Source organism: Odocoileus virginianus, chromosome 6, assembly GCF_023699985.2.
Source record: "Odocoileus virginianus isolate 20LAN1187 ecotype Illinois chromosome 6, Ovbor_1.2, whole genome shotgun sequence".
Lineage (NCBI taxonomy): Eukaryota > Metazoa > Chordata > Mammalia > Artiodactyla > Cervidae > Odocoileus > Odocoileus virginianus.
The window spans coordinates 46,649,971-46,667,732 of NC_069679.1; the positions used below are offsets into that span (position 1 = coordinate 46,649,971).

At 47.2% G+C, this 17,762-nt stretch overlaps 1 protein-coding gene across 1 annotated transcript in view; it reads left to right on the forward strand.

Moving 5' to 3' along the window:
• The first annotated feature begins 1,013 nt into the window (after nucleotides 1–1,013).
• The window catches only part of GNB5 (G protein subunit beta 5), a 32,075-nt gene continuing 15,326 nt past the window's right edge, over nucleotides 1,014–17,762 (forward strand). The window contains exons 1-4 of the mRNA XM_070469267.1: nucleotides 1,014–1,288; nucleotides 10,440–10,576; nucleotides 14,398–14,439; nucleotides 17,424–17,500. Of these exons, the coding sequence (XP_070325368.1) occupies nucleotides 1,177–1,288; nucleotides 10,440–10,576; nucleotides 14,398–14,439; nucleotides 17,424–17,500 (368 nt within the window). The 5' untranslated portion in view covers nucleotides 1,014–1,176. The remainder of the gene's footprint in view (nucleotides 1,289–10,439; nucleotides 10,577–14,397; nucleotides 14,440–17,423; nucleotides 17,501–17,762) is intronic.

A 17,762-nucleotide genomic window follows, 5' to 3' on the forward strand; every position in this document is an offset into this window, starting at 1 on the left:
TCCTTTAGGATGGACTAGTTGGATCTCCTTGCAGTCCAATGGACTCTCAAGAGTCTTCTCTGACACCGCAGTTCAAAAGAATCAATTCTTTGGCGCTCAGCTTTCTTTATAGTCCAACTCTCACATTCATACATGACTACTGGAAAAACCATAGCCTTGACTAGATGGACCTTTGTTGACAAAGTAATGTCTCTGCTTTTTAATATGCTGTCTAGGTTGGTCATAACTTTCCTTCCAAGGGGTAAGTGTCTTTTAATTTCATGGCTGCAATCACCATCTGCAGTGATTTTGGAGCCCCCAAAAATAAAGTCTGCCACTGTTTCCACTGTTTCCCCATCTATTTGCCATGAAGTGATGGGACCGGATGCCATGATCTTAGTTTCTGAATGCTGAGCTTTAAGCCAACTTTTTCACTCTCCTCTTTCACTTTCATCAAGAAGCTCTTTAGTTCTTCTTTGCTTTCTGCCATTAAGTCAATAAACTAGAAGTTTGTGGCATCATAGGGGAGCATTAGAGATACCAGGGATCAGAGCATACCCTTGGCGCAAGCCAGGCCCCTTCACCTTCTTCTCTCTCATCCGCTCTCTTCAGTCAGAAGCCACTGGGCCCCAAATAGGGGAGACTGGAGACATCCAAATGACTCTGTCCAGTCATTTCACATGTGTAGCAAACATGTGTTTCAAGCATGGTACCCTCAGGCACACCTAAATATCAAGTCCCAAACAGGGGAGGTGGGAGGAAGGGGCGTTGGAAGGGCTCTACCACTGGGACTTCGCCAAACTCCCAGGAGCAGGAGTAGTCCTGTGTTGGACTCCCAGCCCGGCCTTCACTAAGTGCGCATCCTTCAACAAGTCGCGTATCACTTCCTAGCCTTGTTTTTTCCACCGGTGAAATGGGCACAACGTTGCTGCGTGCCGGCAAGATGTGCGCTAACATTAGCCTCGGCTGGGGCGCGGGGGCGCGGGGGCGCCCCTGTGCCTGCGGCCGGCGGAGAGGGAGGAGGATCGGCCTCCGCAGCCCGGCTCTCAGCGGCGGCGTCAGCGCCGGAGGGCGTGGCGCGCTCGGGGAGGCGGCTGGAGCTGCGCCGGTGGCGGCTGGGCGCCCGCTAGCCGGCCCGGCCTCCGCCACCCGCTAACTCGCATCCCCGCTTCCCTCCCGCCGCGTCCCCGCGCGAAGATGGCAGCCGACGGGCTGCACGAGAACGAGACGCTGGCGTCGCTCAAGAGCGAGGCCGAGAGCCTCAAGGGCAAACTGGAGGAGGAGCGGGCCAAGCTGCACGACGTGGAGTGTGAGTGCGGGCCGCGGCGGGGGCTGCGCGCCGGGAGGCGGGCGGTGGGAAGGAGGCCGGCGGGGCGGGGCGGGGGAGGGCGGGATGGAGTGGGGCGGCCTGGACCCGGAGCCGGACCCGCGCCACCGCCCTGGATGAGGGCCCGGCGCCCCGGCGCCACTTGAGACGCGGCCCGATCCCCCGGGTGCGCTTGTGGGGGGCCCGAGCCGGACCCTCGCGGGCTCCCAGCACGTCTGAGAGTCCCCCGCCCGCTGGCGAAGGCCACCCCGCCTCTGGGCGGAGCAGCTCCTGGCCGCTGTCCTGACGAGGGACTGTGGGACCAGTTACCGTCGTCACCTGCCTGGGCGAAGCGAACTGATCTCATTCTTGCCGTTCCCAAGCTGAGCGGAGTGTAGGGGGTTGTCGGGGGAGGCGAGCGCCGCGAGCCGAGCTCTTGTGGACACGGCCTAGGGGAAACTCCTGGATTGCGGTTTGGTTTATGGGGGTTTTGGGTTATCATTTTAGTTTCTCCATCACTGTTGTCTCCATCACAGTTTTGCTTTTATAAGGAACCAGACTCTGATTTAAAATCTCACTTTTCCAGTCTGAGGGTGGAGCTAGGGAAAGGAAGCAGAGAAGCTTACCAAACGCCAACGTTTAGTTCATTTGAGGCTGTTCCAGATGCTTTTGTTTGGATGCCGTGTGGTTGGCATAAAAGAGGAGCAGCAGTCTTAAATAAATTTACGTTATTACTCACGACCATAATGCAGAACCAGCTCTGTGATTTTTATGAGTGAGCAATTAAATAGCCCGGTGACATGACTGCTTCCCTTTACTCTGTCGGATGGTTCATCCCTAGCAGGGCTTGGGCTAAGGCCAAGCTTGGGGAAGTGGCTTTATCTGCTTCTTGCTCAGCCCTGAGGGTGGCAGCTCTTTGCTGAGCAGGACCTTCCCAAGGTACCCTCAGGCACACCTAAACATTGTGCTCCTGCCATTTTGGTACCACCCTGTTTGCATCCTCTTTGGGAAAAAAGAATGAGGTTAGTGCTAGGTGCTGTAGCACCTGATTCCTTTCTTTGACAAACCTCTTGATAGACGCAGAAGACCTGAATCCCAAATATGCTGTGCCTTTGTAGGGGCCGCCTTTAAATAGGCAAGCTGAGCCACTGTATCTTTTAGAAATGTATTCAGTTACAGTTAGCTGTAATCCCCAAAGTAATTAAGTAAATTGAGATTTATTTCTCTTATCAAAAATCAGGGTAGGCGATCGCCTGCTTTGGTTCGAGTGCCCAATGTGTCATCAGGAACCCATGCTTCTTTTCTCTCCACTACTTACGGCGCTCATGTTTGCCCCGTGCTTATGATATAACTGCCATAGTGTCAGACATCACCTTTGTATCCAGGGCTGGAAGAAGGGGGAATGTGAGCATCAGCTTCTGTTTCTCCCTTTTCAGGAAGGCAGAAGTTTTTTTCAAAAACCTCCTTTGTCCCCAACATATTTTTCTTTGTACTTCATTGGCCAGAACCAGGTCACATGGCTACTGCAAGGGAGGCTGAGAAAGGAAGTGAGCTGGGCAGGCTGCCATCCCCAGACAAAGTTGGGTTCTGTTATCAGAGAAGTAGGGAATGGCTGATGGGTCCGTGCCATTTCCGTTTGCAAATTCCTGTGCTCCACAGGCAATAGTGCTGATGCTCTGAGCGTGGTGTTAGTGCCTCGGGGTCATCTGATGTCTGTTTTACAGATAAGGAAACAGGCTTAGAGAGGTGAAAGGATTTGCCAAATGATCCCAGCTAGTAAGTAGAGGCTGCAGGATTCCAGCCCAGCCTCACTTTGTTTTACTGTTGTTTTTTGTTTGTTTGTTTTACCAAATACCTTAGTGCTCAGTGCAGAGGGCATTCTCTAGAAACTCTCTTACTCACCAGTACAGGCTGCCCACTGGGATATTTTTCAGCCTTTTCTGTGAATCTGGTAAATTGCCTGAGGCAGAGAGGTGGTTACAATGAAGCTTTTCAACAGGGAACCCCTGTCCTGCCCAAAATGCAGGGCTCTCAGAAATCGGGGTCAAACCATGAACCCACAGCAGAAAGATTTATCCCCACCTGTATATGGCAGAATTTTTGAGTAGAAAAGATGAGAAGTCATGTGGCCAGGGTCCTGTTTATTCCCTCTGCAGCTTCCAGACCACTTCTCTTCACTCTGGTGTTAAACCCTTTCTCCACTGAGGCTCTGAGCATTCAGCTGGCCTCCCTCTTCCCCTCACCTCTGTTCTACTGTCTCCCGACCTCCCTCCTTTCTTGAGGACTTTGGCACATGGCTCAAGTCTTCTTTTGACTCTAAGCCCTGTCCCATCCCTGGTGTCTTCAGGATCCACAGGGTGACCCTCATCAGACACTGGCCCCTCACTCGATCACAGTCCCCCGGAATCTTATAAACACTCAGCACAGCTCCTCTGACTGCAGTCTCTCTCTTAGAGATCTCCTTGATCTTGGATTGCTGGGCTCTTCCCACTTCCATTCTCTCAGCCTCTTCCCGAGTGTGTGTGTGTTTGCGTTTTGGTGTTGTTATAGGTGACCCTGTAGCCCCGGTCCTGGTCTGGGAAGGGTCTTTAAGCCATAAGCCAAGGTGACCAAGTCATCTTTGTGCACCTGGGACTCTCGATTTTATAAAATGGAAAGCCTTGCATTCTGGGAAGACGTTCACTGCTGGGCAAACTGCAGCAGTTGGTCAGCCTTCTGTTTGCTCTGCCTTGCCCAAATTCTTGCCTTAAAAAAGTCAACACAACAAAACTAGAGCATAAACTTGGAGGAAAATGAGCTTAATTCCAGATTCAGTTCTTCAGTTCCCTTCCCTCTGACCCTCAGACCAGCATCCATACTGTTGGACCCTCATCCCCAGGTCAAACCCTGGGCCAACTCTTAACTACAGGAAGTGGTTCTTCTGGGTGAACTAAGGGTAAGCCAGCCTACATCAAACTCCACAGCCCCAGGCCCTGTGCCGCTGCCCTGCCTTTCCCCTCACTCCTCCAGCCCCTCCTGCTTCTCCCCATTATCACCTTCATCACCTTCTGATTACCTTCCCTTCTGGGTAGGTGCTTCCTCACTTGATTCTCAGGCATTTTAGAACCATGAGGTGACAGCTTGTATTAGTTTCATGTTGCTTTTGTACAAATTTCCATAAACACAGTGGCTTAAGACAGTACAAATTTATTCTCTTACCAGTCCTGGAGGTAAGAAGTCTAAAAGCAGTCAGAGGGCTGTGTTCCTTCTGAGGCTTTGGGGCAGAGTCCATTCCTTGTCTTTCCAACTTCTAGAGGTTGCCTGCATGCCTTGGCTTGTGGCTCCACATCATTCCAACTCTGCTTCTGTCATCACATCTCTTTCTTTGACTTTGACCCCTTGTCTCCCTCTTGTAAGAACCCTTGTAATTAATTACATTGGACCACCCCCCCCCCAGCCCCAGATGATCCAGGATACTCTTCTCATTTCAAGATCCCTAACTTCATCACATCGTCAAAGTCCCTTTTGCCACGGAAGCTAGCATATTCACAGGTTCTGGGAATTAGGATGTGAACATCTTTGTGGGGGTGTGGCTATCACACAACTCTTAAAACTACAGGGGTCACCTGCTTCAACCTCAGTCTTCAAGCACAAAAGTTTTCTTTCTCTCCCAACATCCCTATCCCCTTTCCTTGTGAATGAAGAAGCAGCCAAAGGTTTAGGACTTTTCCAGAGGTTATCCAGCTACTCTTCGAAGCATAAGAAGAGTAGACACCAGGCTCCTAGTAGCTCTCCCTCTCACCATGCTAGGCCATCTCTCAGAGAGCTGAGATTCACATTAAAAAGGGGAAAGGAAACTAAGTCTCTGTGTGTATTGAAAGTTGTCAATATGAAGTAAATAAACCAAAGTGCCCAACAGTGTATGTAACATGGTCTTATTAGCTTAAACAAGAGATGCTTGTATATGCATTAAATGTGTGGCAGGATACATGGGAGATGTTATCTCCAGAAATGAGAATAGAGGGGGATGTAGAGGTACTGTTAACTTTATACAGATTGGTGTATTTACTGCTTTTGTAATAAAAAATGAATACTGGAATGAGGGTTAAGATCAAGGGGGAAAAAAGGAGAGAGTTCAACTCTAAAGTCTTAATTTGAAATTAAAGTGACAGATGATCTGGAAGACAGGCTGAAAGCAGACAGCAGGAGGGAGGCTGTGTTTGTTTCAGCCTACATGTGTGAAGGTCCCTGGGCCTATGTGGGGGCTCCATGCAGGTTTCCAGCCCCTTAGGGGAAGATTCTATTTTTGTCTAGGAACAAGAGTAACTCAGAAAAAGAGACTTATGTAACATCTCTAGGTACAAATCCAGACAAAATAAGGGAAACTACAGGGTTTATCACCCAATGCTATTCACTTTTCTATCTGTTCTAAATATAACATTGTGAAAGGTTTTATCCTCAAAAGCTCTATGGCTGGAGCCTTGGACTATTCTGATGTTCTGGTGTTAGGAAAACCATATTTCTGGATTAGTCTGAAGCAAATTTATTGATTGACTTTTTCCATGTTCTGAGGAAATATGCTATGTGTACTGAGTCTTTAAAAAGTGAGTTTCCCAGCAGAGTGATTTGCTTCTGGCTCTTGTGTGTGTGGCCTATTATGTCAGAAGGAGCAGAAAGCAAACTTGCCTTTCATTTCCTCACCTCTTCCTCTTGCTAGAATACTGTCATAATAAACTAATGCCACTGTAGCAGATTCAGAAATACAGAAAAACACATTATCCATAAGCCCACCACCCAGAGGTAACCACGTTTAATATCTTGTTGTGTTTTATAGCTTATGTTTTCATTTTTGTATATGTATTTATAAGCATGTTTGTAATTGTACCAGGTATAGTTTGAGTTTGTTTTTTGTTTGAGCCTAGTTTTAATTTAACCCAATGAATTGACTAGCCCCTTGTATCATTTTTATAGTTCTTTTCAATGTCAGTATTTAAAAGTATGATTTAAAATCACATATTATTCCATCATAAAGGCTCTACCATAATTTAACCCTTCTAACTTTTAATTTGGGATTTCAGAGTAGGTTTTTTGTCTGTGGCTAATTTATGGTTTTTGTTGTTGTTTAGTCACTAAATTGTATCTGACTCTCTTGCAATGCCATGAACTGTATGTAGCCCACCAGGCTTCTCTGTCCATGGGATTTCCCAGGCAACAATGCTTGAGTGGGTTACCATTTCCTTCTTCAGGGGATCTTCCTGACCCAGGGATCAAACCCATGTCTCCTGCATTGCAGGCAGATTCTTTACCATCTGAGCCACCAGGAAAGCCCAATTTATGGTTTGGGGGCAATTAAAAATCTCTTACAAACATAAGTGAGGTAAATAATTGTAAATGTTTTCTTCCATCCAGGTGTTTGAAGCTTTTGTATACATCCCACCCCATTCTGCCGTGGGGTAGAGACAGAATGAGTTTTCACAAATTAGCTTTGGTTAAGTTTTCTTGCTTGATTCCTTTCATCTTCTACCAAATTGTGGCCATCACAGAAACTGTATACTGGTACAAAATTTAGGAAGTTAATCAAGATCATTTAAAAAATATTTCTGTTTTCCTGTTTAAGACCCCTTACTCATCTTTAAACTTATGTTCTATATTTATAATTGATTTCACAGTGTTCATTTTCAAGGAGATTTTAGAGCGTGCTTTCTCTGTGCCGGACTGGAATAGTCTTGCCAACAAGCCCATGAGGAAAATGAGGTTGCAGGAAGGTGAGCCTCTGCTCATGGATGTGGAGCAGCTGCACGGGGCTGTGACCCAGAGCCCAGGCTCCTGACAGCTCTGCTCCAGTGCATGCTCCAAGGAGATCCAAGCAGAAAGCACCCCACCCTCCTGCCTCTTACCTTCTGGTGGAATTTCTTTATAGGTTATCATTATATTCTAGAGGTTCTTATTATAGAAACAAGCTGGTTGTCTTCATCATTTCTTTTCTTTTTGTTTTTAAAGAAAAAGTTAAGTCCTGAAGGGGTAGTAAATCAGAAGGCAGAGGAGAAACCCCATCTGCGCTGAACCAAGCTGCCATAAATGATTTACAGGACATATTCAGCTCATTTCCAGGTTTTTGTTTTTAATTTCATTAAAAAAGATTTTTTTTAACTCGAATTTAGTGAATGTGAGATTTGGTGGATAGAAGCAGGAGTGGGTTGAGAGTGAATCTGTGTGTAGGAAGAGAAAGTGTCATGATAAATAATAATTAATAAGTTGGGATGTGTTCAAATTCATGTTATGTAAGGGACCGTATTTTGGTCGGTGAGTCTTTTTTTGGTAAGAGAGACATTAAATGGCTAGGATTGCCCTAATGCTGAACTGAGGGAAGCAGAGCTAGTACAGATATGAAGTTTCAAAGTAAAATACTGACTAGGATATGCTCACAGCTCTGAGCTGGTGCAAGCTTGTGTAAAAGGCTTGTAAAAAATTAGAAAACTTCAGTCTGTTTTTAAGTTGCATTCAATATGTTTTTGTGAAGAACGTTGCCATAAAAGACTAATGTGCTGTTTGTGGCAATAAAAAATGCAGTGTTTTAGCAGAAGCAATGGTGTATTAATTGCACATTCATGTAGCATTTTATAGTTTAGCAAGCACTTTTAACAACTTGGGTTTTCGCAAAGACTTTTAACCTGTGTACTCTTTTCTTTCATCATAAAAAAATGGGACAACTAAAAGAAACCAAGACTTCTTGGAGAAGTGGCTGCTTCCGGGGCCAGGGCATGGGGGGGACATGAGCCTGCCAAAAGATGCTCTCAGAGGATGAAGGGGTTATGTGGGAAGGTCTCCGGAGCCTGCTTGATGGGGCTCCCACTGAGCAAATCAGGGCCCAGTTGGGCATCAAAATAAATAGTAGCAAAGGATTATAACCCCTTGAATAAAGTGAGAATCCATGAGTTCCCTGTAATGTAAATAAATGAATACACTGGGGAAGAGGGAACCTTCCTCTGTATATTAGAAGGCCACCTGAAAATTGCAGAAGGAATGATTCAGAAAAGTCACCACTTACCAGCTGTCGTAATAATCAGGTTCAGGCAAGAATCATTAATGGATATTAAAACTGGGGTATTCAGGTTTGAGGGGTAACATGATAGGTGTGTGCTCTCAGAGTACATCCCCACAAAGTACTTTTTCATGACAAAAGGCTCAATGGTAACTGTGCAGTGGAGAACCACGGCAGATGCCACCTTGACCAGATGATCAGAGTGAACACTGCTGGGGATGGACTAGCAGACAGCAGATGCCTCCTGGTGGGACAGATGCACGGGGAGGATCTCATCGCTGGTCTGCAGTGTTCCTGCCAGTGTCCTTTACCCAGAGCTTATTTGGAAGAAGCACCAGACAAGCCCAGCTGGGGAACAAAATCACTGGAGACAAAAGAAAATGACCACTGAGGGCAACATGTGATCTTAGGTTTTCTTTTGCTATAGAGATATTGTTGGGACAGTGGAGAACGTCTCAGTAAGGCCTATAGATGAGACATAGGGTTGTGTCTGTTCTCTGACTTTGATCATTGTACAGTAGTTATGTAAGAAAGTTCCTTGTTTTGGGGAAATACACACGGAAGTGTTTAGAGAGAAGGAAGGGAAGACGGGAGGGAAGAAGCAAGGGTTTCCCAAGAAGGGGCACTGTTGTCACAAGGCTTACTGCAGAGTCAGCCCCTCAGTCCCGGCTTCCCGCGAGGGAGGCGGGCACTTCCCCAGGGAGGAAGGAAGGGGCCAGCGCTTTGTCTCTCTCCACCCCTGATGCTTCGTCTGTACCAAGACCCTACATCTTTCCTGGGGCTGACCCCTGGCTTAGAATGCCCCCTTCTCTCCTCCCCACCTGCCTGAAAAAAGGCCCAACCGAGATATTTGGAGGAAAGAGCAACAGAGATGAGGTTAGGAACCCGGGCACAGCCTCTAACCTGAAAGGGGGAGGCACTGCACAAGGGGGCAGATGCCGTGCGATTCCCCCACCCCCTCAATGACTGGATGGACTGGATGGTTTCTGGGGCCCTTTCTGCTGTTTCACGTGTACTTGTCTTCTTCTAAGACTGATCCGTTGACTGCATTTCTAAAAACCCCTCAAAAGCTCTCCCTGAGTCTCACGAAAAAGGCTGTGGTCCCAGCCCCTGAAGAATAGATTTTTGGAGCGTCTTCCTGGGGCACATGCCTCCCGCACATCTTGTGTTCGGACCCGTAGAATGTTGCCTTCATCTCTGCTGGCACTGTAAGTTTCCAGTGAATCCGTGGGGTACTGTTTGCTGGGTTGGTCAATTCGTTCCTTCCAGCAGCACGTGGAGGGGACACCAGCCACGTCCCAGGCCTGAGCCAGGCATGGGGGGACCAGAGGGGACGCACGGGGCCTGCTGTTGAGCAAGTGGATGCACATCCTGGCACCTGATGGGGCAGTTTCTTTAAAGTCACTTGTCCTTGTGACTGGAAAGGAGTAGGTGAGAGAGCCAGAAGCCCCTTCTTTGCTCCCAGTTAGTTGTATAAACTGGTATTAGCCAGATAACCTCTGTGAGCCTCAGTCTCCTTGCCCGTCAGTGGAATAGCGACCTCACTCCACTACCTCCCCCCACATTGCAGAGCTGTGGCCCTTCAGTGGGAGAATTCTGTGTCAGGCTTTGCAGATAGAAGGCAGTCCTGTCCTCAGTCCCTCAACATGCATGTGTGGATGCAAGCGCTTTGAAAAACGTGGGGTCTTTTTTAATGAGGCATAGTTGATATATAGTATTATGTAAGTTATAAACAGAGAGTCTTAAACCCACAGGAAATGACAGCGTGTCTCTACCTTCTGTGTTTTGTGTGTGCTGAGTTGCTCAGTTGTGTCCAGCTCTTTGTGACCACTTGGACTGTAGCCGGCCAGGCTCCTCTGTCCATGGGATTCTCCAGTGAAGAATACTGGAGCGGGTTGCTGTCTCCTCCTCCAGGGGATCTTCCCGACCCAGGGACTGAACCTGCGTCTGCCATGTCTCCTGCAGTGCAGGCAGATTCTTCACCCATGAGCTATGGGGGCTGAGCTTGAAAGAGAGAGCATCGTGAGTCATGGGGGTAAAGTGCAGGAGGAGGGGCCCCGACAGCCGCCCTGGTCCGGCGTGTGGCTCAGGCCGGAGCTTGGTCACGGGACTGAGTGCGCCTTGTCCTTGCAGTGCACCAGGTGGCCGAGCGCATGGAGGCCCTGGGGCAGTTTGTCATGAAGACCAGAAGGACCCTCAAAGGCCACGGGAACAAGGTTCTGTGCATGGACTGGTGCAAGGATAAGAGGAGGCTCGTGAGCTCCTCTCAGGTACGTCACACCTGTCGGGCGATGGTGGGCATGCTTCTGATTGTAAAGCTGAAGGGAAGGAGCCATCCTTTTCAAAAACCCTCTCAGGACAAAAACCTTATGACTCTGCCTGTTTGCCAAAGGGAACAAGTTACCTCGTTAAGAATTCTCTGGCATGCTTGATAACTTAACTAATTTGGGTAGATTTGCAGTTGGCAGTAACTAAAATATTATAAACTCTGTTTGACAAACCATTCAAAAATTTTTCTTCCTGAGCATATTTCATGGTCTTATTTGTAAGGGAAGCCATTTTTTAATTAGGATGTTTTTCTCCCCCAAGTTGAGGGCAAAAGTGAAGTGCCACCGTGGCTACTTTCAGCTTAAGAGTTTAGCAGTTTTTACACCTTAAGTAACACATTTAAACTATGTATTTTGTGAAATATAATTTTTGTCATTCAGCTTATATAGGTCACATCATTGATTTTGCATCCTATGTGTTACTTATTAAACTGCTGCATGACAAATTTCCCGCAAGTTAATCAGTGGATATTTGGTATCTTACATGGTTCCTGAGAGTGAGGAATCAGGGGCAGCTCAGCGGGATGGTTCTGGCTCAGGGTGTCTCACAAGGTTCCAGTCAATACATTGGTCGGGGATGCAGTCATTCAACAGCTCAGCTAAGGCAGAAGCTCATTTCCAAGATGGCCCGCCACTTGGCTCTTGGCTGGAGGCCTTAGCTCCTCACTGTGTGGACCTCTCCATCGGTCTGCTCATGACGCGGTAGCTGGCCTCCCACAGTGACAGAAGGAGACAGAAGCAGAAGCCATGCTGTGTTTGATGACCTGGCCTCAGCAGTGACATCCCCTCCATTCTGCTGTATACCACTGGTCCCACAGACCACCCCGATGTAACGAGGGAGGGGCCTGGACAAGGACATGTCTCTCAGGAGGCTGACTGCACCGCTTAGTGCTTTTTATGTCTGTATTGGTGTTTCATGTCATCTCTATTTTTAGCTGGTTTAGCCCCTGGCTCCTGCCGCTTCCTTTAGTCCAGCTTTTTCAAAGGAAAATTTGATTTTTGTTTATAGCCCTTATAAATATTAAAACTGTGGGGGAAAAAGTGAAAGTGTTAGTCAGTCGGTCATGTCCGACTCTTTGCGACCCTATGGACTATAGCCCGTCAGGCTCCTCTGTCCAGGCAAGAATACTGGAGTGGGTAGCCATTCCCTTCTCCAGGGGGTCTTTCCAACCCAGGGGTCTAATCTGGGTCTCCTGCATTGCAGGCAGGTTCTTTACCATCAGGGTTCAGAACCGCTGGGGAGGTACATATTCTAAATAATCCATGAGCTCTAATATCCATGTCGGTACAGTATAGGACGGGTGTTATTAATCTCCTGTGTTACCTACAAATCTAGTACATCACACTGCATGTGCTTTTTAATTTATTAGTTATGTATTTTACTGGAAATGAGAGCAAAGAGAAGTTTTTACTGCTACCACCCTGTCATAATTGGTATTATTTTAGAGCATTTCTTTCTAGGCTTTTTTTCCCCAAATGCTCCATTTTACAAAGGGTTGTTCAGATATCTGTGTTGCTGCCTAGCCTTTTAGACTTTTTTTAATCCTTAAAAGAACACCATATGTTGGGTTTCTGTCACTCTGTTCCGCTCTTACTAGAGAGGGAGGGAGGAGAGGAGGGCTGCGTGGGCACCGCTGACTCACGCCATCCATCCACCTGGACTGCAGAGGGTGTCTGGAGGTGGCTGGGGGTGGGTGGAAGGTGGGGAGCAGCAGAAGGCCCCTGGAACAGACTCTGAGTGACTCAGAGCAGCCTTTCTCCCCTAAAAGGCAGGAGATTAATCCGCCTGACTCTGTGGGTGGGGGTTTGGGGTGGAGGCTCAGTCTCTCCAGGTACATAGGCCCCTGGTGTATATATCTGTGCTCATGGAGGGACCACATTTAGCCCTGAGTCTGATTTTAGCCTCATGGGAGCCTCTGTCTCTCCGGAGCACAGTGGGTGGGTGGTGGGGCCAGGCAGGCCACCTGTGCGCTGAAGGGAGCCTCTGAAGGGAGCGCTGACTTGGGCGATGCACCGAGTCTCTCCGCCCACCCCAGCAAGCAGGGGCTCCAGACCCCACCCCACCCACAGCTCTCTTCTCTGCTCTGTTATCTAATCCACCCAAACTTTGTGTTTGGGCCTTTAGTCAGAGAAATTAGACTAGAAGAACCAACGTGCTTAGGAGTCTTGAAAGACTCCAAGCTGCCGGCTTTGACCTTGACCATGACTCCTCAGCCTCACGCAGCGTGGTCTTAGCATCAGATGAAGTGAAGCAAGCCGCTGTGTCACTTTAGTTCATCAGGCCTTGCTGGTGTCCCTGAGTCGCATCCGCCTCCCTCACCAGATTTGGCTCCAGATGGCTTGAGTGATTAATAAAAAATCCAGCCCACCATAGAGGCTACAGATTCTCCATCCCTAAGGATTGCACATCCTCCACCCATGTGCTGGAGGAAATCTACTTGGCCACAGCCTGGGGGCCTGGACCACCCGCACACTACGTTCTGTAGGGACTGGGGCTCGTGTGGGTTTATCTCTGGTGAGTTTGTGTTATATGGATGAGATCATAGCCCCTCCCCACACCCCCAGTGAGGGCCGCAGCAGTGGCTGCAGTGAACGTAGCCACACTGTCCATGGCATCGCCAGCCCAGAGCTCAAGTGGGAGCGCTCTGTGTTTCCTGAACAGCCGCCCACAGGGGTCCCCACCATCATAGGTGTGAGTCCCATGTTTGCGGCACAGGCGTGGTAGGTGTGAAATGTCAGGATAGGGGATGTTCCTGAGCACCTGGAGAAGTCAGATTGATGCAGAACTGCTCCACAGAACTGCTCCACAGCTTCCACACGGGGGGGGGACCAGGGGTGGGGTGAGGCTCTTATACAGTCCTACAGGAAATGTGGACTCCAAGGACAGTGGGAGAGAGGAGAGACTGGTGGGGAGGGTGAGGAGATGGAGACTGTTAGTGACTGTTAGGCATCTGAAGGTCATTTCAGGCTTACCTCATCCCGGTATAACTCACTGACATTTGGGGTATGGTGGTGATGAGAGTTGACCCGCAGTTTGTGCTTGGTTTATAAATGGTAGAAAAAGAGTGTCTGAGCATTGCTTTTTGTCATTGTATCTACGCAAGGGATGCAGGGTTTAGAACTGAGCCTTGCACCACCCTGGGAAGTGTAGTCCCATCTATTCCTGTTTGCTCAAGGGTGCATTGTAGGGTCTTGATTGTCCAGACACTTGCTCTGGTTTTCCAAGCGGTTCTCAGCAGTTCACCTGTTAAGTCTTGTTGACAATTCTTAAACTGTTTACACTTTTTTGTTTTGTTTCTCTTGAAGTGTAGTTGATACACAATAGTATATGTTACAGGTGTACACTATAGTGATGTACAATTTTTAAAGATTGTATGCTCCATTTATAGTTATTACAAATATTGGCTCTATTCTGTATGTTGTACAATATATCCTTGTAGTTTATTTTATACATGACAGCTTGTACCTCTTTTTTAAATGTTTTTTATTGTGGTAAAAGTCACATAATATAAAACATACTGTTTTAACCAGATTTAACTATAGTTCAGTGGCCCTAAGTACACTCACACAGTTGTGCAACTCTCACCCTCATCCATCTCCCAAATTTTTCACTTTCCTAAACTGAAACTTTTCCTGTTAAACAGGTAACTCCCCACTCCGGATCCCAGCCTACCCCCAACCCCTGGTACCTCTTCTTCCCCGCCCCCCACCATCTCCCAGGTGGTGATCACTAGTTTGTTGAACTCTTTACTCTTTTCCTCCAGGATGGGAAAGTGATCGTGTGGGATTCCTTCACCACTAACAAGGTAAGGCCTTGTCCCCGGCGGACTGAGGCACTTCACAATCCCAGTCCTGTCCTCATCCTCTCCAAGCATCGCACTAGTGGTTGCCCTGCCCCTCAGGAGCCTACTTGGGGTGTACACTCCACGGAAGCCCATCTGTGTTCAGATGGCTCAGCAGCCCGCTGTAGCATTCACTCTTCTCAAGTCCAGCCCTTGGCCAGGAGAAGAGCATGCAGGGCTAACGTGGAGGCTGCTGACATGGAAACAGAAAAGAGTGTGGCCCAGAAATGTGTCACATTCACACTTGCTACTGCATTGATGATTTTTCTTCTGATTGATGAGAAGAGATACCAAATCCCCAGTCTTCTCTTCCACTTCTCTCTCCCACTAGACCCCATGGTGGGTGGGGAGCTGAGACTTCAGTGGGATTAAACTGCACTTCATGGAGGTGCCATGGAGCCTGAGCCCCTTGCAAGTCTGGTGTAGACATGCACTACTCCAAATGAGACCTAAGTTTAGACTATTAACTAAACGGAAAGGGCAGAATCTGTGTGTAGGTGAGCCTGCGTGCCTGCATTGTGTTGGCATTTATGGTAACAAGTACTATATATTAAATATGGACTCCAATATTTACTTAGAAAGACAGGCTTCCTTTCACTGTATAAAAAAGAAAACCCATATCTGTCTCAACAGCATCCTTATTGTGCATTATTGAAAATGTTCAATAGATGTCATAACAGGCAGTTGGTCTGGTCAAGAACCATCTTGTAGAGCAAAGTCCTAAATGGTCCCACCCCTGGGGAATAACAAAAATGACAATATAGCAGTTTGCAGAGGGCTCCCTATATGTCACTCTGCCTCTCCCAGCACTCCTCAGCATCTTCAGGAGTAGGGGAGTGGGGATCCTTCCAGTTAAGACTTAGCATGGTGGAAAGCGCATGCTGCCTGTCTTCTGGGGAGCTGTGGTGTTGCCACTGGAGGCCCCTGGCAGGGCACGCAGTCACTGCTGGTCAGCAGAAGGGCTGGATGCCCTGTGCTGAGAGTGCCCACCTCACCTCCTTGGTGACACCCTGAGGCTATTCATGGTGTCCAAAGGGCTGCCAGACTGGGAGTGACAACAGAATCTTGACAGGGGTATCAGGGCCAATGTCTCCCCACAAAAACACAGAGGATCATCAATCAAAAAATGGACCAAAGAACTCAACAGACATTTCTCCAAGGAAGACATACAGATGGCTAACAAACACATGAAAAGATGCTCAACATCACTCAGTATCAGAGAAATGCAAATCAAAACCACAATGAAGTACCATTATATGCCAGTCAGGATGGCTGCTATCCAAAAGTCTACAAGCAATAAATGCTGGAGAGGGTGTGGAGAAAAGGGAACCCTCTTACACTGTTGGTGGGAATGCAAATTAGTACAGCCACTATGGAAAACAGTGTGGAGATTTCTTAAAAAGCTGGAAATAGATCTGCCATATGACCCAGCAATCCCACTTCTGGGCATACACACCAAGGAAACCAGATCTGAAAGAGACATGTGCACCCCAATGTTCATCGCAGCACTGTTTATAATAGCCAGGACATGGAAGCAACCCAGATGCCCATCAGCAGACTAATGAATGAGGAAGCTGTGGTACATATACACCATGGAATATTACTCAGCCATTAAAAAGAATTCATTTGAATCAGTTCTAATGAGATGGATGAAACTGGAGCCCATTATACAGAGCGAAGTAAGCCAGAAAGATAAAGACCATTACAGTATACTAACACATATATATGGACTTTAGAAAGATGGTAACGATAACCCTATATGCAAAACAGAAAAAGAGACTCAGATGTATAGAACAGACTTGTGGACTCTGGGAGAAGGCGAGGGTGGGATGTTTCAAGAGAACAGCATTGAAACATGTATATTATCTAGGGTGAAACAGATCACCAGCCCAGGTTGGGTGCATGAGACAAGTGCTCGGGCCTGGTGCACTGGGAAGACCCAGAGGGATCAGGTGGAGAGGGAGGTGGGAGGGGGGACCGGGATGGGGAATACATGTAAAACCATGGCTAATTCATTTCAATGTATGACAAAAACTACTGTAATGATGTAAAGTAATTAGCCCCCAACTAATAAAAATAAATAGAAAAAAAAAAAAAAAACACAGAGGATCATAACAGGAAAGAAGACCAGCACTTGAATGTACTTTAGAAACTGTCTAGTCCCGTCTTCTCCCTTGCCAGGTGGAGAGGGAAACTGAGGTAGGACAGATGGCCAGCCTGCGTGAGGCTGCACATATCACTGGTGTCAGGACCAGGGCCCATGGCTCCCAGGGAAATAAGGCCACAGACTCAGAAGTTTTTTAAGAGTGCCTTGGTTGCTTATCTGTTTATGCAGGAGAATATGGGTGACTCAGACCCCAGCCAGAATCCGAGGACTTTCATGTCCTCTTAATGCTTCCATTTTACTGGTTCCCTTTTCTCCCTCCACTCCCCCTCCGCACCCTCACCCACATTCCTGCCTGGAATGGTTTAGGACCCACAGGGGACAGAGGCAAGTAAACAAACTTACACATATAAAAAGTCGAGTGTGTTTTTAAGAGTTTGTTTCAAAAATAACACCTGAGTAAATAAGATGAAGTGTGTGTGTGTATACACACACACACACACACACACACACACACACACACACATATATATCTGAAATGAAATTTGGATAGTCTTTTTAAAAAAAAAATGAGCCCCAGTATTCATTCAGAGCAACAGGAGGAGTATAGCAGTAAGAAAGAAGATGTTAAGGATATTTTTTTGCTAGGTGAGATTTTTAACTTGTAGAATATATGATACAAGGTTTGGATGATTATTGGAGAGCTGAGTCTCCTCACCAGTCTCAACCCCTTTGAAACTGGAATGTAATTTGGTAGATGCCTCAACAGTTTTACTTGTTAAAAGCTGACATTTGTGTAGAAGCGCCCTCATTTATTCTAAGCACGGTGTGTGCTATGTTTCAGGAGCATGCAGTCACAATGCCCTGCACATGGGTGATGGCATGTGCATATGCCCCATCGGGATGTGCCATTGCATGTGGGTAAGTAGGGGAGACAGCAGCCTTTCATATGTCCTGTTAGCCATAAAACACTGTTCTATTAACAAAACATGCAGATAAGAACTTGTAATTTTTGTTGATTACTTAAGCACTGTGTAATCCTCCTTGAATTTTATCAAGGAAAAAAACTGCAGAATGTCTTTCATAATTTATTTTCATTACAGATGGACATGAGTTTAAAATCATGTTTTAAATCATGTTTCATAGTTTAAAATCTATTCTCTCCACTCTCAGATGCTGTTGG